The sequence below is a fragment of the Pundamilia nyererei genome, unplaced genomic scaffold (assembly GCF_000239375.1).
Source record: "Pundamilia nyererei isolate P.nyererei 1_Seehausen unplaced genomic scaffold, PunNye1.0 scaffold00015, whole genome shotgun sequence".
In the NCBI taxonomy this organism is placed as follows: Eukaryota; Metazoa; Chordata; class Actinopteri; order Cichliformes; family Cichlidae; genus Pundamilia; species Pundamilia nyererei.
In genome coordinates, this window is record NW_005187416.1 from 6,014,203 (window position 1) to 6,035,346 (window position 21,144).

At 46.8% G+C, this 21,144-nt stretch overlaps 2 protein-coding genes across 7 annotated transcripts; one reads left to right on the forward strand and one right to left on the reverse strand.

Moving 5' to 3' along the window:
- Positions 1 to 1,237: 1,237 nt before the first annotated feature.
- uimc1 (ubiquitin interaction motif containing 1) lies at positions 1,238 to 16,217 on the reverse strand. 6 transcript variants are annotated; one of them, XM_005725465.2, is made up of 23 exons: positions 16,053 to 16,217; positions 15,714 to 15,777; positions 14,213 to 14,322; positions 14,001 to 14,079; positions 13,760 to 13,881; positions 13,270 to 13,426; positions 13,040 to 13,194; positions 12,355 to 12,960; positions 12,112 to 12,154; positions 11,929 to 12,026; positions 11,674 to 11,792; positions 11,023 to 11,221; positions 10,258 to 10,362; positions 10,129 to 10,184; positions 9,848 to 10,017; positions 9,530 to 9,591; positions 8,764 to 8,854; positions 8,382 to 8,687; positions 7,354 to 7,429; positions 7,167 to 7,269; positions 3,443 to 3,491; positions 1,722 to 1,755; positions 1,238 to 1,596 (listed from the first exon to the last, which is right to left on the reverse strand). In XM_005725465.2, the coding sequence occupies exons 2-23, from the start codon at positions 15,742 to 15,744 to the stop codon at positions 1,428 to 1,430; spliced, it is 2,940 nt and encodes a 979-aa protein (XP_005725522.1). In that variant the 5' UTR covers positions 15,745 to 15,777; positions 16,053 to 16,217; the 3' UTR covers positions 1,238 to 1,427. The 6 variants fall into 6 exon arrangements, with proteins under 6 accessions (XP_005725522.1, XP_013764313.1, XP_013764314.1 ...); XM_013908859.1 differs by having other exon boundaries at positions 15,705 to 15,777; XM_013908860.1 differs by having other exon boundaries at positions 13,040 to 13,191; positions 15,705 to 15,777; positions 16,053 to 16,216.
- A 46-nt stretch (positions 16,218 to 16,263) lies between these two features.
- LOC102214287 (uncharacterized) lies at positions 16,264 to 20,250 on the forward strand. The gene is made up of 5 exons (XM_005725466.1): positions 16,264 to 16,956; positions 17,903 to 18,117; positions 19,169 to 19,286; positions 19,372 to 19,531; positions 19,774 to 20,250. Exons 1-5 carry the CDS (start codon positions 16,426 to 16,428, stop codon positions 19,785 to 19,787), a joined length of 1,038 nt encoding a protein of 345 aa, XP_005725523.1. The 5' UTR covers positions 16,264 to 16,425; the 3' UTR covers positions 19,788 to 20,250.
- Positions 20,251 to 21,144: the final 894 nt, after the last annotated feature.

Here is a 21,144-nt window from a genome sequence, read left to right on the forward strand (position 1 = left end):
CACTGCAGTTCCTCCGGCGCCACTCGAGGCTCCAGCGGTGACGGATTTTACAGACAGCCTGTTCCTCAAAGCTAGGGGGCGTGGCCTCTGTGACTGACAGGCTGCTAGCAGGACTCCCTGGGCCTCTGCAGCGTGTTTGTGCTGTTGAGCCTTTTTTAAATTATTTGAGAACTAATATTTCATGCTAGGCGTTTATTCAGTGTGCTACTCAGCAGGTACTGTGTCTGCTGTTAAACAACCATGCAAGGGCTAGCTTGCCAACAGCGGGTGAACAGGTTAGCAGCCAAAATGGTGACGCTGAGGCCTCAAAACCCAGAAACCAGCGAGTGACATCACAAGCCTTCGTCCATCTTTGATCGAGGAAACAATGCACAGAGCGGGACTCGACTGAAGCACCGACACTGTTGAGTTCACCTGTGGAGCAAACCTCTCTAACCGTGGTGTCCTCTGGTTTACAGGAAGTCTTCGATGTTACTGTTACAGGAACTTGAGGTCTGGATGCCGTGGCGTGTCACTCTCCTGGAGCGATGACAGATGCAGTTTGGTGCTGTAGTGTCATTTCTGAGCTACGACGAAGGAAAAGACTGGTCCAAAAGACACCTTCACCCAACCAGCTGCAGGCCCGTCCGTCTGATGCTGCTGAGGTGCACCAACTGTGATGGCACAACACCCTTGCTTGAGGGCACACCGGACTTTCTGCGGTGTTTTTCTTGGGTAATCTAGGAAACTCTGAGCTGCGCTGACACAATCACTCAGTCACGACTTCAGCACAGCCACATTCAGCACTTCTTCCTTCAGTGACCTCAGAGGTCACCACCTGCCTCCATAACCAGCCTATCCTTCTCTGGATGACACCCAGAGAGCTCCGAGGTCTCCCTCTTCTCCTCCTTTGTCCAGACCACGTCAGCCTCGCCTCTCTAACCTGAGGCGTCCCTCTGACGGACTCATTTCTAATCCCGCCCATCCCAGTCGCTCAGCAACACAAAGGTGTGTCAGAGCACGGCGAGCAGAATGTTCACCGAAGGCCAGCGCACACAAGCAAACCGAGTGAAACGATCAGCTGAAAACTCGACTGTACTGTGAGAGTTTATGGGGACTGACTCACTGCCGCCTCATGTGGCCACTAGAGGAACTGCAGGTACTTTGGTTCGGCCTCACCTGTAAATGCAGTGAGCAGCGCCTCAGCGCATCTAACCCGCTGTTTCCACACGAGTATCCATGACGACAGGACAGAAAATCAAAGGCAGAAAATCCAACATTTAATTTCATTTCATGTTTGAGCGAAGCTACAGTAACATAAAGGAAATGTTCATGAGGAGGTAGACTGAGACATCTTCAGCGTCAGCCCGACGCACTTTCAGCACTCAAAAGTTCGATCTGCAGAAATGTCCTTCAGCCCGCTGTGGGCTCCAGTTAAGGCTCCACCCTCATCGGCGTCTTTGGTACGGCTTCTTGGCTCGCTGCTGTTTCTTGAAGTCGATAAGGCAGTCGGCGGCTTCTGAGATGGGTGTGAAGGACCTGATGGGAGAGTTACTGACCCTGAATGCTGACACTTCCTCCTCGTCATCATCATCATCCCGCAGATCGATGACATCACTGACAGAATGAAGACAGAGAAGATTTCAGGCGTCTAAAACTTGAACAAACAGGGTGTAGCAGGAAGACTTCAGGTGTCTTTACAGCTGGACTTCAAACTCAGAGCTGTTTTAAAGGCGCCTTACCCGGGCAGGACTTTGGATCCAGACGGGCCAGCATCTGCAGAAACACAGCGAGGCAGGAAAACGTGACTTTATGAACCCTGATTCAGCGGTGACATCACATCAGCAGGACAACAGCTTTCCCCGTTTCTAGAAACATCCCGACCCCGTGTCCCTGACTTTTAGAAACGGGAACGCTGATAACAGAAGAACAAAACCTGGAGCTTCATCTATAATCAGTCACATCAGAGTCGCAATAATCATCATAACAAAAGACTTTATACCACAACTATCAAAGTCTCCACTCAGTAACTTCATCTCAGGGTTCAAATCTGTGAGAAAGTTCTTCACGGTGAACCTTCGGGAGGCCAGACTGTTTGATTTAGGACGCCTGTGAAACACGAGGGCTGTAACTGAGTCCTGCTGCTGAAACGTGACGAGCAGCTCATCACTGCTCAGTGAAGCGCGGCTCAGTTTGCTGAATAAGTTAAATAAAGAGATTATAAGTTGACTCCATCCCAGTCTGAAGCCTGAGCGCTGAGCGTTTAGCTTTGGACACGTTTATCGTGGACATCTGAGACTCATTCCTCGTGTTTTCCTCCCTTTAAGCTCGTTAGACTACACTGCAACAAGGCCAAGGCCGGCGCGGGCCTCGCCTCGGAAAAACAAATTCCAGCGAGAACAGAAACAAAAGACAAAGTCTGACAGCGAGACGCTCCGCTCTGCACGAAGGTCACGGCGAGTTGTCGCTGAAGATGTTTAACTGTGACTCAGACTTTTGGGTTTTCATTTAGCTCCTGTGATCTGCAGAGAGCATTCGGGGCTCTGGCATTTTTCTCCCATCAGGAGTCCACAGGCGGAGGCTTTTATTTTTGAGCATGCTCCTTTACATGTCACTTGTGTGACCTTTGACCTGCTGACAGTGCTGTCATAAAGAAAAACGAGGAAGCAAAAACAGATATGAGCGTCAGACGCCCTCTGGTGGTCAGCGTGAGGGACGGCAGCCGTCTCAAACAGACCTCTCTGCTGGAAGCTTTGAGCTCACAGGAACGTCTCATCAGTGTTTACTCTATTTTACTTTTCTTTGTTTTTTTTATCATCATTGTTTTATTCTGTGTAAGTTAAAGAAAATCACCTAAATAAACTCATAATAATAACAATAATACATACAGCTAATGATCCGACAGTCTTTTCTTTGTGAGCTCGTTTCCACTGAATCAAACGCTCACGCGGAGCCTCGGGCTCTCTGACATCACATCAGCAGCATCACACGATAAATCGATAAATGAGAAGATTTCTTTATCACTGCTCAGAATAAAAAAAAACCCTTTACTTTACGTATTGAACAGTAAATTCAGCAACGTTCCTGCAGGCTGCTTTATTGGGGGCGTGGCTGTAAAAACATGGCTGCCTCAGACCGTTCAACGATTCTGTGCTACAAACATGGTGATTTCAAATTAGTTATTCAGCAACTATTAGCAGGTATCTGTGATACAACCATGCAGTCAATCATACAGCATGCTAACAAAGCTAGCTAGCATTAGCCGATAGCTTAGCACTCCACGCTCTCATCTGAATCTGGCAAATTCTGCCTTCAGGAAACCCCCCAAAAAACAACGACATCAAATGACAAACCACCGTAATGGGGCTACATCCATCTTTTATATACAGCCTTTGCTTTTTTTTATCATTCAGATTTTTGTGTTTCAGAGGAAGAAAAACAAAGAGCAACAACGATGACGTACCCGAGTCTCTGCTCTCCGTCTGATCCAGAGCCAGCAGCAGATTTCCCCTCTGCAAGATCAGAAAACAACAACTTTTAAACATCTTTAAGTTTCTTTACTGAACTTTTACTCTTTTAACACCAACAGGCGGCATTTTGAAACTCTTCAGCTTTTCAAGCAGCTTCTCTTCTTCGTCACCTGAGCTATGATGTCCCTGTCTGTTGTCTCCTGCTCCATCTGCTCTGCTTATAACCAAAAAACAATAAAAACTAAGTTTAGGAATAACAAAACAAAAGCCTGCTGTAATTTAGGATCAACAGGTGTCTGATTTCAAAATAAAAGCTTGCTGCTGTTACACATTTTCCTTGATGTTTCTCCTGGAAAAATGCTACGAACATCCTGCTTCCTGTCAGACTGTCACCTGTGGATCTACACCGCCAAAGCCATCTGGCAAAGGGGGGTGTCAAACATAAGGCCCGGGGTCCAGAGCAGGGCTGCCAGAGGGTCCAATTGGTCCTGTATTTTCATGTTTTACATGTTTTAGTGCTGATAAAGACCTCACCGCTCACACTACAAAACAGTAGTAGGGCTGGGCCATATTATACCGTTCACGGTAATATCGGTACAATCCAATTTTCCAATCCAATTTTATTTATAAAGCACTTTAAAATACCCAGCACAGGAACAAAGTGCTGTACAGAAAGTAAGTTAAATAGCAAATTAAATAAATAAATCACATAAGACATAAAATTAAAATTAAAACAGCCCTATGTTAAAACAAAACAAGATAAAACAGCATCGAGTCACCTAAAAACAACTAAAATAAAATAAAAATAAATATAAAAACCAACATCTCACGTGGTGTCAAAGGCCAAAGTAAAGAGGTGGGTTTTCAAGAGTGACTTAAAAGCAGGTAAAGAAGTGGCCTGTCTAATCTCTAAAGGAAGCTCATTCCACAGCCTACAATGTTAGGCAACGATAAGAAAATGAAATATCACGATACAATATGGGTAAAACGCGCATGCGCACATGGCCGAAAAAGCACGGTGGTAACGGAGAATGAGAAGGGAGAAAGTGGATCGTTGAGTGAAACGGATGATCCAGAATTGGTTTGTAAAGATGGTCCCACTTCAGTGGTGGTGTTTGTCTGTCACATACCCACCAAAGAACTTTTTTTTTTTTTTTTGTAGAACATGCAAGCGGCCGTTGTTATTGACTATGTGCACGTTAGCATATGCTACGTCCGGTGCGGAAACTCTTGTGGGGAGCTTTGTTTCCGGTGTCCTATTCGCGCCTGGTTTACGGTCCAAAACAAGTTAAGCAAATGAATGAATCAAGCGGCGATTTACATTTCTACAGATGTCTCGGGCATTTACCCAATATATCTGTAAATGATGTTCATCGACTTGTCGATATTTTCCCCCGCGCCTCAGAGCAAAAGAGAAAAAGGATTCAAATGTTATATTTCTCAGCTGTCCCTCGTTTATCGCGGGTGTTGTGTTCTACAAATAACCAGCGAGAGGTGAACTCAAGTAGCCAATTTTATTTTTTGACGGTGCAAAACGTTTCGTGGACATCGTGGACATACAGCGCTGCACTGCAGAGTCACACTGCTAGCATCGATGCAGCGATTCTGTACAGGAGAGACGGAGGAGATCGTCTGCAGCGATCAGGACGCAGGACACAATGTGACGTAAAAAAAGCAAACTTGCACTAAAAAATCTGCGAAACAGCGAGGTGAAAGGTGAACCGCGTTATAGTGAGGGACGACTATAATTTTGAAGGCAAGTCACAACATACCCTTCGTAAATACTAATGTATAGAAACCGTTACCAGCAATCATTCATTTTTTGTGTGGCTGTTTTCACGGTTTGTTAACATGCTGTGTAGGTGTGTACTTGACTAGCTGATCTCGACATAACGGGAAACATCTGGTTTGACTATTGTTCACCTGTAGTTTGAATGCTGAACATTTGCCTGTCATGAGACCAGTCACTACACAGAGATGTGCTTCTGCATGTGGACGATGTGTCTTCTGCTGCAGTGATGCAGTTCTGCTTGTGTTGAGAGATCTAAACGCTTTAAACGTCAAAATTGATCATTAGATTTTTTTATGACACAACAGCGGTGACTGTTCCCACCTTCTGCTCTTTGTAACTTAACGCCATCTTTCCGTTTTCCAGTTTTGGACATGATTTTGGAGTATATCTTCGCAGTAGCGATTGACCGCAAAGTAAAGCTACCGGAAATGCACAACCCCACATCCGGTCTCAAACCAGGAAGTTAGCATTTTCTTGTGCACAGGGTTTATTGTCGTATTTGTTGGACTAAGGTGCTCGTAAATCTGGGAGTAATCTGGGTCCTAAACTCCGTCCACTTCAGGTCCCAAAGTCAAACGAACACTGCAGCATCACTGAAAGTTAAAAACTGTCTAAATTCTTTCATCTTTAATAAAACGATCAGCATTGCTGCTTTACCAGGTGTAACTATGAAGTTTAACTTCCAGGCATCCATGAAAACAAAATTTATTACATTTAACAGAGTTAGAAGTTAGCAGGAAGTTAACAGAAGTTAGCTCGCTAATTTCGCTAGTTACCTAAACATGATATAGCATGTTCTGACTGAGAGATTTCTGAAAAAATTCAAACGTACAGCTCTGCTATCACTTCCAACACAAATGAAGACAGGAAACTAAACAGCAGTGACGCTTGTAGGGTTACTGAAGTTGGGCTAGCTGGTATATAATGATGTGCTACGTGATCGCTAGCAACACAGCTATGTTAGAATAGCATAAACAGTGAGGCTGCAGGACAAACACTAACACTTTTCCACTCAATAAAAGTTAACGTGAGGGTTCCTGATAGTTAGGGACAAATACAGTCGCATGGCAGGATGCTGTAAACGGACCAAACTTCAGTCAGGACAACAACTGAGATAATCCATCCACAACACGAGGTTAGTCATTCATATACTGCAACAACACGGGAATAGAGCAGCTGTGATAGAATCCAGCATTAATGAATCAAAGGTACAGAAGTGGAGGAAGCAAGAAGAATGAGTTGAATAAAGTTTGATTTATCTGACTGCTTTGTTGCCTTATAATCCCGTGCACCTTACGGTCTGAAAAATACATATTTGGCTTTTTATTTGGCACACTGCAGTTTAATGTAGCAAAGCTCCTCTTTTTAACTTCAGTGGATATTATACGTGGTTATGCTCAGGATATGTCAGCACATTTCCACTGGAAATGCCTTTTGGTTAAACTTTCAGCAAGGAATTTGCATTTGCACTGTTAAATTTTTATAAAGCTTTAATGCATATAAAAAACAGCTGCTTGTTTAAGTGAAAATAAATGGGTGTTTTTTGCGCTAGTAAAGTTGTGGGGCTGTATTTTGTCTCGCATCAATTATATCGTCATTTATATCGCAAATTTTCAAATTTATATCGTGATAAATATTTTTGGCCATATCGCCCTGCTCTGCACAGTAGCATGTTTGGTTTTCCATGACTTACTATAGAAATTTAAAAACAAGTGGGTCCAGAGTAAAAAAACGAAACCAAACCAAGATAACGAGCTAAAGTTTCACTGAAACGAGCGGCTCAAATGTGCCTGCTCTTTCTTTGTAAACAGATTTGAGTTTACACAGTGAAAAAAAGGCTGATCGCGGTTTGTTGCAGACTAAACTGGTGGACTGTCTAAGCTACAAGCAGACAGGTGTGTGGTTTCAGAGCGTCGCCGGCTTACAGCTGCAGTCTTGGATCCGTGGCGCTGGATGCAGAGCTCGGTGTGTCGGCTGTAGTCCTTCAGAGGCACGGCTCTCTGACAGATGTAGCACTTCTCCTGGTTCCTGTTGGATTAATTTAGAAGAAAGCAGCGAATCAGAAAACAAAGCTCTTGCAGCTAATGTAGACATCGCTGCAGACACACCTACCTGCCAACGTCAGCGCCGTCATTTGTGTCTTCGGCATTTGCTCTGTGTGTTCTCTTCCTCTGAGTCTTCCGTGACACTAAAGAGGACAAAGCTCCGACTGAAACCACAAATCAAACCACAAAATGCCACATCTGACTCTCACCGGTGACTCATGTTGTAATTCCCAGTTTGGCCTGAGGGTGGCAGCGTTTTGTCACTGTTAGGTTTAAAATCGGACACACTGATACAGAAAAGCATCCAACTAGCTTCAATGTGAAGGTTTGGAATAAAAAATTTTGAGAGAACTGATTTTCTACCTGTGAATTACTCCGATAATCTAACGCCCACGCTCGCCACGCTCGCCACGCCCGAGTTTGACACAGCCTGAACTCCGATTTCATTCAAAACGTGAAGCACTGTGTTCTTTATATATTTGGCTGACGCAGAATGAATCATCATTTAAAACCATCACACAGGACGAGTGTGACTGCACAGTGCAGCTTCCAGCAGATCGGCTCGGATATACGAGACGCAGCACAGAGGAAAGGTTTTGCTTCAGAATATGTCCGAAAGATTTCCACGATGACGACAAACCAAAACAAACGTCCCGATCATGGAAGCTCGGGTTTATGATCGCAGCTTGCTGAACAACAGTGGAACTTCACTATTATATAAAAGCTTCTTTATTTTAAATATCTGTTTATTCTATGATTTATTTCATTTCTATTACTCCTTCGTTCCTTCTTCTTTTTTCCTATTATGTAACTTATGTTACTGAGTGACTCTGTGGCTGCTGTAAGACAAAATAAACCATCCTCTGTCATCTACAGTGTATGTGTGACAGTTAAAGCATCTTTCCGATCTATGAACCTTCAGCAGTGTTTTATCATTTTGTTCTTTGACGTCTTTGTTGTTTTTCTTCTTCTGTGTTTTCTTTCATCGCAGATTTCTCTGAGCTGTTCTTGTTTCTCCTTTTTCGAGCCGCTCGCTGCGTTTGAATGATTAAAGTTCCTGATGAACTCTGCGGATTTTAAAAAAAAACAACTCACCTTGTATGTAGTCGACCTTGGGCCTCCTCTCCTCCACGACTGCCACCTCGCCGTCGCAGTACGCGGCGTGCATCTCGATCCTGCTCGCGGGGAAGGACGCTTGGCAGAGCGGGCAGTCGACGGCGGTCTCGGGGCTGCGGGGGACGACGGCCGGCTCCGGCCCGGGCGACGGCGCTTGGTCCTTTATCTCCTCCACATCTGGATCCCCTCCGTCCTCCTGCACCTCCTCCCTGCTCGCAGGCTGACTGGCGCCGCCCTCGCTGCTCCTGATGGGGACGTCCGCCTCCATCTGTTCACCTGTTGGAGCTGAGGATAAATGACAGCTTCAGCTTCTTAAACACGCAGCATGGAGGGTGAAGATGAAGCTTTTCTGTCTGATTACCGTCAGCCTCCACCTCCTCCACCTGTGGCTCGCTCCTGGAGGGAGGATCAGCGTGAAGGATCATCTGAATCTCCGGAGTTTTAGCTGCAGGCTGCGGACAAACTTTTCACATTATTTCAGCACTTTAACACATTATTTACTGACTGCTGCCACACACGAACCCACCCAGCACCTCCACCTGCTGCTTGTACAGTTCAGGGTCTCGTGTCTCTGAGGAAGAGAACATGCAAACTCACAGAGGTGGTGCTGACCTGTGGACTTGAACCTAGAACATCCACAGCGTGAGGCATCAGTGCTAACCACTGCAGCACCGTGCTGCCCTGAAAACTCAGGACCAGTTCCTGTCAGAGTCGGCCAATCAGCTTTAACGCAGTTAGATCAGAACACATGAGCTCAGATATAAAGGATGAACACACACGGCGACGTTCATCAATGAAATCGTCACTGTGACGGTGCTGCAGGTATCTTCTCTAACACCATCCATTTACTAGCAGACAAGCTCCACGCTCTTATTTTGAAAGTCTAGTTGCTGCTAATCAGTTGAAAGCAGTCCTTCCTGTCAGACTCAAACTCCACCGTGATGGAGAGGAGCCGCTGACGGCGGTCCCAGTCTGCTCTGCAGGTCCTGCAGCACGCGACGAACCGGAGGCTGAGCAGAGCGAGGACCGCCAGCTGCTCCCGGGTGGAGGAGGAGTCAGCTGGGACCTGCAGTTAACCTCCTGACTTCCTGTCTGGGAGTTTCTCCCGCACACCTGAGTAGACTCACCTGCTCTTCTGCGTCACACACCAGCGTCACGTCCTGACTGCTGTCGCCGCTCAGCTGCGTCTCTGAGGTCACATGAAGAATAACGTTATTGGAAAACACAGATAATAAAAGCACACAAACATATCACAGCATCGTTGTTCACTCCTCTCACTGCATTCAGGTCCTTTACACTCACATCGGCCTCGGCGTCTCAACTTCCTGATTAGAGACAATCTGATGAGTTTCTTCTATTTAAATAAACTCAGAAAATTCAGAAAGTCTGAAGAAAAACGTTAAACTCAGGCTCAGGCGTGAGGACAGCAGAGACAAAATCCTTACCTGGACAAACCTCACAGTCCTCAGCGTCCATCGGTTCTTCGTCTCCATCCTTCTTCCCGTCCTCCTCTTTGTTTTCCATCTTCGTTTGCTCCTCTTCCTCCTCCTTCTCCTCTGCTGTCGGAGTATCAGCAGCTTCATCCTGAGTTTTGCTCCTCAGCCTGAGACCTCGTCTGAAAGCCAGTTTGAACAAATCGAACGTTCCTCGTCAGATCAGACGGAAATCTCCTTTAACCTCCAAACACGAAGCAGACGCCGCTTCACGGCCGAGAGCAGAGTTTTACCTGCGAGCGGTGTGACGCTGAGGCGATCCAGCGGGCAACTCGTGCGACGGCGATTCCTAAAAACATCACACGTGTTCAAACATCTGGAACAGAAGCAAACAAACGTAATCTTCTGAGACATTTTTGTACCTCCATTTGCGGCAGGACGGCCTCGCCCCACTCCGCCTTCCTCAGCAGACGCCGCTGAGCCCGTTTCAGAGTCTTCTCGTAAACCTCCATCTGAGCCACGATCACCTGAGCGGCGACAGGAAGGACGAGTGGACACACGCTTATGATACTCGGGTCGACATTCTCCGTCACACACGCATCACGTTACCGATTTCACAGTGACTCAGATTTGATTTGATTTTGACATTTTTAAGAATAAAAACAAACAAATTTATTTTACACAATAAAATAAATTTGAAACAATCCCTGGACTTCATTAAAGCTGCTTTGCATGATTCTCAGCTCAAAATAATCCTTCTTTATCCTAAACAGGGGCTTCTGCAGCCCCTCGGTTCACCCTCTGTCTCTGCCTTTTATGACTTTGTTCTGATTGGCTGTCCCTCGTAAACAGCAGGTGGCGGGGCTTCTCTGACTGACAATAGCCATACCCCCCCCTCTGTGACATCATAAAGTTCCACAAGTAGAAAAAAACTAAACATTTCAGGGATTATTTGTAGACACGCTGACTTCACATTTGAAACGTCGGCCATGTTGACTTCTGTCACATCTAAGACCAAAACTACATTTAATTACTGAAAGAGTCACTAATTATTTTTGCAGAATTTCATGCATGAAGTAAAAGAACTGATGTCAGAACCATGACTGTCTTCTAACAGTTTACGGGGTTTGTGCTGTAAACGTGTAAACGAGTCCGTTATAAATGATCGTAATCTGTAGCGTGACCACCTGCGTGTACGTGTCTGGGTCGAGGCCTCGCGGGCAGAAGGGAACGCCCCAGTAGTAGTGAACCGTGGTGGAGTCGGCGGACTCTCCAGAGCCGGCAGAGGAGAGCGTCCTGCTGCGATCAGGCCGCGGCTCCTCTGTGCCGGACTTGGGAGAAGTTTCAGGTGAAGCTTGTCTGTTGGAGCTGCTCTGAGGACGCAGGCTGCAAACAGACAGAGAGAAGACGGAAACTGGTTTGCATGATTCGTTCGGCAGCAGGACTTCACTGTCCTGTCTGTGTGTGCACAAACGTTACAGCTGGATCCAAGTAACGTGCACAAAACCCACAGACCCGTGTTTACGGACTGTATTCAGGCCACGCCTCGTTTGTTTCTAAGGAAACACTTCCATCTATCTGTCCGTTCAAGCAAAGCTTCCCAGTCCCTCTCGGGGGATCTCAGGGTATTTCTAGGCCATGAAAGACTTATAACATCGCCCAGCTGGATCTGCCTGGATAACCTCGACAGGGAGGAGGCGCTGGGACGAGCATGAACCACCTCAGGTGACTGAGGGTGGGTGTAACGTAGGCTGTGAGACAGGTGAACATCCTGCTCCCCTCATCTTTTACTCACCAGAGTCTCGTGAGCCTGACAGCTGACACGTGAGGTTTCGTACCTGCAGTTTGATCCAGTCGCCCCTGAAGCAGCAGCCACGTGGTTCAGGGAGGCCGCCGGGCTCTCCGCCTGATGAACTGACGTCTCCTCTGGGAAGACGGGGCTGGGAGAGCCGGTCGGCTGCAGGAAAAACAAAAAAGCAAAAAACGACATTTTTAAGATGATGTGACAGAGATGAAGACATCGCCCGTCTTCGTCTGCAGTCTGCGTGGACGAGCTGAGCTGTGTTCTTGTAGTAAAATGATCAGCTGTGTACCGTGACGTCCTCGTCCCCGTCAGACCAGACTAGCGTCATATCGCTGGTCAGCTGACTCCCGGCCGGGTTCGGGGCTTTGGCCCGCCCGCTCAGCTCGTCTGCATCGAGGAAATCCAGAATAAAAACACCGTCAATAAAAACAGACACAGTCCACACAGTCCGAAAGCAGAGCGACCTTCCTACCTGACTCGGACGCTTTCAGCCCGTCCAATCGACTCTGACCGTCCTGCAATAAAGAGCAACGAAAATAGAGAAAAGAGTCTGAAAAGTCACATAAACATCAAATAACTGAGTGCCCAGTGTGGACCAGTGAGGCACACGATCGAGCGTCTCATCGTGACGCTTTCAGAGAATCCACGTAAATGTATCGAGCTGAGGGAAAGCGCGCTCTGACCCTGCATGCAGCACTGCGACCTCTGAGCTCACCTTCCTGTTGGCTGGAGGACTCTCGCACCTCTGCTGCTGCAGTCCGAACACGGGGCTCTCGGAGTGGGCGTGGCTTGGCTCGGCCTGTCCTCTGTTGGGACTTTCTGGGAATGCTAACCGTTCTGATGGAGGAATGCCGGGGCTTCGTGGGAACACGGGGGACGTGGGTCTCACGGAGGGGGTTAAACTGTCCTGAGAAGAAAACGTGAATCCTGAGTTTTCACCGTCTTGGCTGCGCACGGCGTCTCGAGGTCTGCGGGCGCTCGGCGACCTCTCGTGCTGAGCGTTCCTGCCAAACACGGGGCTTTTAGCGCACTCGGGGCTCGGCTCAATCTCGTCGCTGTTGTCGGGATCTGTGCCAGACAGGGCGGGGCTTTTGGGACATGAGGCGACGTCACTTTCAGGGAACGTCGGGCTCTCGGGACGAGGGGACTTTTGGGTGGCGTTCGAACCATTCTGAGAGCACAGCACGAACCCGGAGCTCCTGCAGGTGTCCAGCAAGTCCTGGCTCAGCCGGCCGATGCGGACCTCCGCCCGGCAGCCCGTCAGTGGAAAGACGGGAGACCGATGCAGCTGTGAGTCCTGGATCTGCGTGGAGTCGGAGCTCTGGGAGGAAACAAAGAGATGAACCTTTAAACGACTTTTCTGACGCACGTTTCCCTACAGATCGCAGACGACGACGAACCTGCGGCGAGTCGGGGAGAGCCGGCAGAGACTCGGAGCTGCAGGGAGACGCCTGAGAGTAGACCTGAGTCTGCGACAAGTCTGGCATCTCCGGCAGAGGACTCCCCGCTTTCCTCTTCCTCTTTAAATTCCCGTTGTCACCGTCTCCAGATCCTGCTGGAACAAAGAAACAGTGCCTTTCATATTTATTTCCTGGTGTGAAGTCTGACCTCAGATGGACGCCGGTGTTACCTTGAAGGCAGCCGTCCTCTGAGGCTCCTCGATCGATGGCGAGCGTTGTCTTCCCGTTCGAGTACGCTAGTTTGCGGCGGGAGCAGAGCCTGAGGGAAACGTCGGTGGGCTGAGATGGACTCTTGGGGGTCCGGCACGCCTGCGTCTGGCCGACCATCTGTGAGAGGAAAAGCAGGAACATCTTTCTCTGCATGCATTTGTCTGTTCACTCTGATTTGTTTATTTACTAAGATTAGCATTGTAATCTGTGCTGTTCTGTAGCTTTTAGCTAACTTTAAAGAACATGAATGAAACTCTCAGAAGCGCATAAAAGTAAACCATGCTAATGTCAGGATTCACGCAGATCTGTAACATCGTCTTAGAGAAGAAGAGCCGGCGCTCTGCAGAGAGGCCCTGATTGGTGCAAACTGCCATCAGCTGCTGACCGACAGGTAAACAGGACAGAAATAAAACCCAGATGCGTGCACGCCTGCTCCAGCTCTGTACTCACGCTCTCCTTGATGGCCCTCATCATGGCCTCCTCCTCCTCTTGCTGCCGCCTGAGTGCCGTGGCGCTGGCTTCCTGTTCGCTCAGGCGCAGAGCCAAGTCCATCATCTCGTCCTCGGACATCTCTGCAAACACACACACAGAGCTTCATCACCAAAGTCCTGCTTACACCCTCAAAATGAAACAGGTTCAGCAGTTCCTGAACCTCCCGAAATGCCCTGATTCCACCTCCATGCTTCTGCACCTTTAGGTTTGGATTTGCTCTCCCTCTGCCGTTTCTCCCTCGCCATTGACGTGGCGAGCAGCGACGTCGAGAGCTCGTCCTGCAGAGACAAAAAAGGACAAACAGTTCTGATGTTGTTTTTCATGCGGCTGCCAGATTATCAGTCAGACTTTACTGATCCTGGTTCCACGAGAGCGACCTCATGTTCATTCAGGACGCTCGCGTTTCTTCACCTGCTCGTCTGCAGCTTCGTCCTCCTGCGAGTCCTCCTCCTTCTGGTTCTCAGAGGCCACGTCGATGAGCTTTTGCTTCCTCAGCGCCATCTTGCTCTGTTCCTGAGTAACTGCAGCCAGCAGACACACAAAACTCTAAATAATAAACCAACCAGCCGTAAAATCATTGAGTTAAAGTTATTAGTAATCATCTTTAGATCCACTGCTTCCATAAACACGTAATAAAACATGTGGCTGCCGAGCTCCAAACAGGGTTTTATTAACACGTCGTTTCTGATCTCAAATATCACCACAGTCGTAACATTAGGATCCACCCAACCACTGTCTTCTGCTCCAATCATCATTGGATTGGTGAAGTCGATAATTGGTCGGATCACTTCATCCTCCAGCACAGTCCGAACTCTCTGAGGAATCTTCAGAAATGATTCTCCAAGCGTCCTGAGGGACATTCAAAGCTCTTCTTTGGATGTTTCTGTTTTTTGTCCTGTTCTCCATCAGAATGATCTCACTCTGCTTCAGGGATGTTGAGGGCCGGGCTCAGTCGAGGCCAATCTGTGACTGATGGTGTTCCTCAGGCTTCTCCTGCAGTGTGTTTGGCATCAGCCTCATGCTGAAAAACGAAGCTGCTGCCAGTCAGATGTTTCCAGATGGTACTGGTGGCGTGTGGAAATCTGACCGCACTTTCATAGAGTTGATAATTCAGTTTTGATGAGATCAACACACTGATTGAAGGACAGCAGAGACCACGACAAGGCCTCCACCATGTTTTACAGACGGCTGTAGACACTCGCTGTTGCAGCTCCCTCCTGACCCCCTCCACACATTCGGACCATGATTTTGATTGGTCGCTCTACCAGACCTGTGTCCGTTAATGTTAAATCCAGTTCAGGTGTGATGAGGCATACCTGTTTCCCTTCTTTAAGAATGGCTTCCTGAGAGCCATCCTTCCCCTGAGACCACTCCTGATGAGGCTTCAGTGATCTCTCAGGTCTTCTCTCTGAAGGACATGACTGTCACCTGCTGTTAACACCTCTCACTTCTTCTGTCCTCCACTCGTCTAGCTTCCTCCTCTTTGTTAAAAACACACAGCACACCATGCTGAGATATACCTAGTTTCAGCTAATAGATCTTTGGGAATCACCTTCCTGGCTCAAACATACTTTCCATACCCCAAACTTTGTTTTTTCTTTCCACATTTTTTGATTTTAAATGTAAAGAAAAGTCCCCAATGGAGTAAAATCCCAAATAATTACGAGCGGTGGCTCAAGACTTTTGCACAGCAGCTGAGAAAACAAACATGAATGTGTGATACGAGTCTGAAGTTTGCTTTGATGGTCACGATTAAATAATTTAAGTTTGTGATTGTTCAGCGGGATTATTTAAAGGGTCAGTTCACCCCCAAAACACGAAGCTTTAATCCTTCGAACCGCTTGTTTCCGTCTTTAATAACAAACAGCAGAATGAATGACAGCCCTCAGGCCACGCCTACTACCTGCTTCACCTGATGATGGTGGGTCTCCTCCTCCTCTCATCTGTCCTGCGGTGGGGCCTGAACAAACTGCCCTCTGCGTTAACACAAAGACAAACAGAGGCGCGTGAGCGGCCTGAAACATCGCACACTGGACGTAACGTTAGCTCACACGGCGCGAGGGCAGCGGTTGATATGGAAACAAGCTGACCACACGAGTCAGCGAAAATAGGCCGTTAAAAGTTGGCGCTTTTCGGTTTTCCCGCAACTAAAGCGTGACGCTAGAGAGCGGGTCGGCCTGCCGCTCCTGCCCGGCACTCCGAGCGGCTGAGGCGGCGGTTGAAGGCCAGCGCTCCGCTCACAAACACTCACCCAGCACTTTTCCTTACTTTCGCGGCGCCATGTTTGTTTCTGTCCACCTCGTCATGTGACTGCGACGTCGGCGGGGCCGCCGCTGTCCACGATGCCTTCACGGACTGTCGGTGAACACAGATTCCTCACCTCATGTTCCTGGTGTCAGAATTCTAATTAGAGTTGATTTGTGACAATAAATGAATCAACAATAAATAAATAAATATAACATAAAAAGAAGAAAAATGTATATTAAAATTAAAATGAGTGTCTGTTTGTCTGTTCGCAAGATGAAATGCTTGATAAACTCTTGAACTTCTCCTTAAACCTGTAAAAATTAACTTTCATTTCTTGGTAACCAGCTTCAGTTACTGGGCGTGGTCCTTACAGTCTTATGATCGCCACCATCCTTCATCTAATCATGGAGACGCGAAAAAACCGCAGAGACTATAGAGAATATTTTGTAAGGGGTGAACACTTAAAGCTGAAAGAGCTGAAATCGAAAGCTCGACATTCCTACCTGGATACGAAAAGGAAAAAATACCTGTTCAAAAATAAAGAATACATCCCTCCGTACCCCCGGCCGGAGTTTCACGTCTCTCATGTGAAACACGACACAGAGAGAGGGTCACTGTGCTGGATCTCGAAGGATGGAGGCTTCAAGGATCCACACGGAGGCGTCAAGGACCCTGAAGAGCCGTCCCTGGTGTGGTGGAGTCTGGCTGTTGCACCAGAGGAGATCCGGTCAGCTGAGAGGAGGCTCCTGAAGAAGACCTTCCCAAATCGGACCAAGGAGCAGGCCCGGAGGCAGCAGAGCTTCCTGAGGAAGTTCGCCTCCTCTCCAGCCTTCAGTGAGAAGTCCAGGTATGGATCGTACCGCTTCACCTTCAGGGTGGAGGAGGTGCTGGAGGCCTACAGCGAGCAGGTACGGACTCCTTCAGTTTAAATTTGAAACACTTACTAACCTTTGATAATGCTGTTTTATTACAGCAGACACTGATGAGACGCCTGCTGACTCATTACAAACGGAATTTTATTTATTCACAAGTGTTCAGTTCATCCAGCACACAGCCCCTCAAAACTCTGCTGACCACGTTATTGCAGTTTTAAAAAAATTGATTTCGTTTTGACTTTTTTGTTTTTAAATCATTTCAGTTTCAGGAAGTCTCCAGTTCAGTTTGCTGGTCTCAGTTTAGTTTTTATAGTTTGGAAATGTTTCGTTTTCATTTAGTTTTATTAGTTTCGGTCTCAGTTTTAGTCTTTATGACTCATTATTGTATTTATTGAAAAGACCAGAGAAGATGTAATTTATCTGCATACATATTCAAATATGAGGAGAAGCCTCATAAAAACTTCCATCTGACCTGATCAGGCAGTTTGTGATTTTACCAGAATATTAAATCACAAAACAAAAACATTTCCTTTGTAAATTAATTTTACTTTAGTTTTTCATGTTCATTAAATTTCATTTCGTTCAGTTTCAGTTTGCTGTATATAAGGTCTAATCTTGGTGTAGTTTTATTACCGTGTAATAACCTCGGTGTAGAGGTGAGTAAACGTCTTCCTTACATTTTTCTTCCAACAGCCAGACTTGATTGTGAGATCTAAAGAGTCCTACAGATTTCCTGACGCTCTTTCAGAGCTTTTATTTAGACATTGGCTGCTTTTTCACTCATTCTCAGTCTGGTCCTTGTACCTGACCCCAAAGCACCAAACACATGGGAGGAACCAGTGCTGCAAAGATTATAAGTCTGTGACCAGCCTTTCATGAAACAGTCTGACACCAACAAAGAGCTCTAAGTTGAGCACTTGTCACGTCTCTGCGTGGTGTGCAGCGTTCCCTCCACTGAAACCTGTTTATTTGTCTCCAGTTTTGCTTCGGTGCTCCGCCCGTCTTGCGAGTGTTCAGGACCTCCCTGTACAAACAGGAAGTGGTGTATACTGTGCTGGTCCATAGCCCGCACGATGACGGGCGCTTCTCCGAGTACCCCGAGCTGCCCGATGACGACCCGAACGCCGTCTGTGCTTACAGACGAGAAGAAAACATCTTCATCTGGAGACCAGAAGCCATGTGTGGGACACACTGGTAAGAAACACATAAAGATTTCCATGGAGTCCACCGAACCACACACCCACGGCCAGTTTATTAGATACACCTTCTCAAACATCTGAGCAGCAGCTCAGCGCAGCTAGGCATGATCAAAACGACTGAAGCTGAGCATCAGGATGGGAGGGGGAAGGTCTGACCCAGAGTGTGGCATGGCGGTTGGTGTTTCAGGAGCTGCTCATCTGCTGGGAGTTTCCCAGACAGCCGTCCTCACACGACCACACTGTGCCATCTTCTGATTGGCTGCTTCCAGCAGGGTGTAAGGGGATTTTTCTGAAATACAATATAATCAAGTGTGCCTTATATTCAAGTGTTCATATATTTTCACATAACCGAGCTTATTGTTAAAGAGAACATGATGCATTCCTTACTTTAGTGTGTGTGATGTCAGATAAGCACTGAGCTAACGTCTAACCTCTCTTCGACTTCTCACAAAAGAGGAAGTACTATGTAACCAGCTTTGCCCTATAAATAAAGCAAGCAAGCCTGCACTCGGTGTGTGTGTCTTCTCAGAGACATTCACCCGTGCGCACGTTTGCTTGCACACTTGATTATATTGTATTTCAGAAAAATCCCCTTACACAGGGTAACACGCCATGTCACACAGGCCAGATCATCTCAAACTGGTTTACTGAACACAAGTGTTTGTATATGATGTCATGCCACTCCAAGTTTAAACACATTTAAAAAACAGCTGCTAGATTCAGAATCAGCTGATTTGTCTGTAATTTGTAAAATAACTTTATTATCGTTAATGAAACTTACTAAGACATAGACTCACGGTGAGAAGATGATGGTGAAAGGAGGACCTAGTTCCTGTGCCACAGACAGTACACGGGTCTGTTTTACTGAAACTGTGATGTAGTTCAGAGTTAGTGAGAGACAAACACTGATGCTGAACAAAAACCAGGCGGTGACTTCAGGACACTCAGAGTGTCTTTACACTTCAGCGCTGACCTGAGCAGCGTCAGTGAGGCGCAGTGATGCAGTTTAACCTCTGTGGGCTGATTCAGATGCTGCTTCCTCTCAGGTATGAGCTGAACTACAGACCTGAGGACAACCTGATGGAAGCCTGGGAGCTGGATGATTGGCCACAGTATTATGTTTGGGATCACGTCGTCCTCGCCCTGCATGTGGAGAGCGGACAGGTACGTTCGCTCAGATCTTCACGTCGAGCATTGCTACAAATCCAGCTGCACAGACGTGTTCATTTATCCTCTGTTTCTTTTTCAGGTGCTGAAGTTCGACTCCGATCGACTGAGACAGAACCTCAAGTTCTGTGAGCGAGACGACGTGACCATCGCACCGAAATTCTACTTTGATGATTCTGAGGAAGCTCAGAGCGTTATCGAAAGTCTGTGGCCCGAGTCGTCACTGGAGAAGAATTTTGCAGGTAATAAATCAATAAAACTCTCAGTTACAAACCTTAAAGTTATATGACAGAAACTCAACTCCACATAGTTTTTATTACGTCAGGCAGCCTGTTTATTTCTGCTGGAACATTTTACCATTGGAGTCTGTGGGGACTGAACCAGCCTCTAGTGGTCGCTAGAGGAACTGCAGTTTTCCCTTCTGGAGCGTTGGCTTCATCTTTCCTCCGTCTCAGTTCCTCCTCTGCCTCTCTCCTTCTCACAGGTCTCTCTCTTTAGGGGAAGAAAACCCCACAGCAGTGTTAAAGAGGCCTCAAGACTCGGTGCTGTGAGACAACGATCGGGTTTAACTTCTGCAAACTTTTCCTTTTTTAAAGAAGCCAAACGAACACACTGCTGTGCAAAAAGCTTGAGGCACCTCGATAAGAAGCAAAATAGTGAGAGAGCTGCTTAAAGTCTTATTGATGCTGTCAACGATAAGCCGCGCTGCTGAAGCATCAGCGCCTCTGTGTGAGCGCACTGTCACTGTCAAATCATCAGCAACACTGGACGTTGTCACTCTGTCCTGTCTGCAGGAGACCAGTCTGCAAATTTAAGATTAGAAGACATTTCAGAAAGTGAAACTATATACAGTATTATTATTATTACGACTGTTACTCTAGTTATTCTTATGGGTGCTGTGTGACATTTAGGGTGACCACCTTTATTCTCAGGAATCCTTCTCCAGGCTTCCTGAATTCATTCAGAGCTCTTCTTTGTATGTTTCTGCCTTTTGTCATGTGATGTGTGATTGTTGGGGTTTCTCAGTATCACTGTGGGGTCTTTACCTTGCAGTGTGAAACACCTCGAGGTTACTGTTGTTGTGATTTGGTGCTAAAGAAATACAACGATGATCTCACACTGCTTTGGAAATGCTGATGTTTCCTCTGAGGAGGCCGATCCATGACTGACGGTGTGTTTGGGATTGTTGTCGTGCTAAAAACTGAGACTCTGGCCAATCAGATGCTTTCCAGACTGCTGGTAACAAAGTGTCTGAAGACACAATTTAAAAGAGCTTCTTCGATTGGTCGTCTGTTAAGTGTAAACACGACACTGGTTCATGTGGGTGGGGTTTCTCCACTTCTATGCTCCATCACGGTGGAGGTTATACACGTAACAGTGGAGGGGCGGAGACAGAAAAACTGCTTCACAGGCTTCGCTTTGGCATTTTATTAGTTGATTTCAGATATACGACTTCCTGTAATACCACAGATACATAATTATGTCCCTGTGGGGATGAACATGTATGATTATGTGTTTTTATGCAGCGTGTTCATGTGCCTGAATTTCATACACATTTCTACCTTTTTTATACAATAAGACAATAAAGTTCTTTTGAATCTGAATTTGTGTATTTATTAACAGAACAATCGTACAATTAATTATAAACACAAAGGTTAGTTTATTTATATTTCTAGAATAATATTGAAAAGCTCTGAGACATATTAATCTAATTTGATTGACCCCACCTTGAAGTTGGACCTGTGGGCGGGGCTTGTCAGAGCCTCTTGTGGGTTTACCACACATAGTTAAGAGCACCACCCTTCTCTGGCTCCTGGAAGGTGCTCCATGTGGGGACCGGGCTGTGACTGGGAGG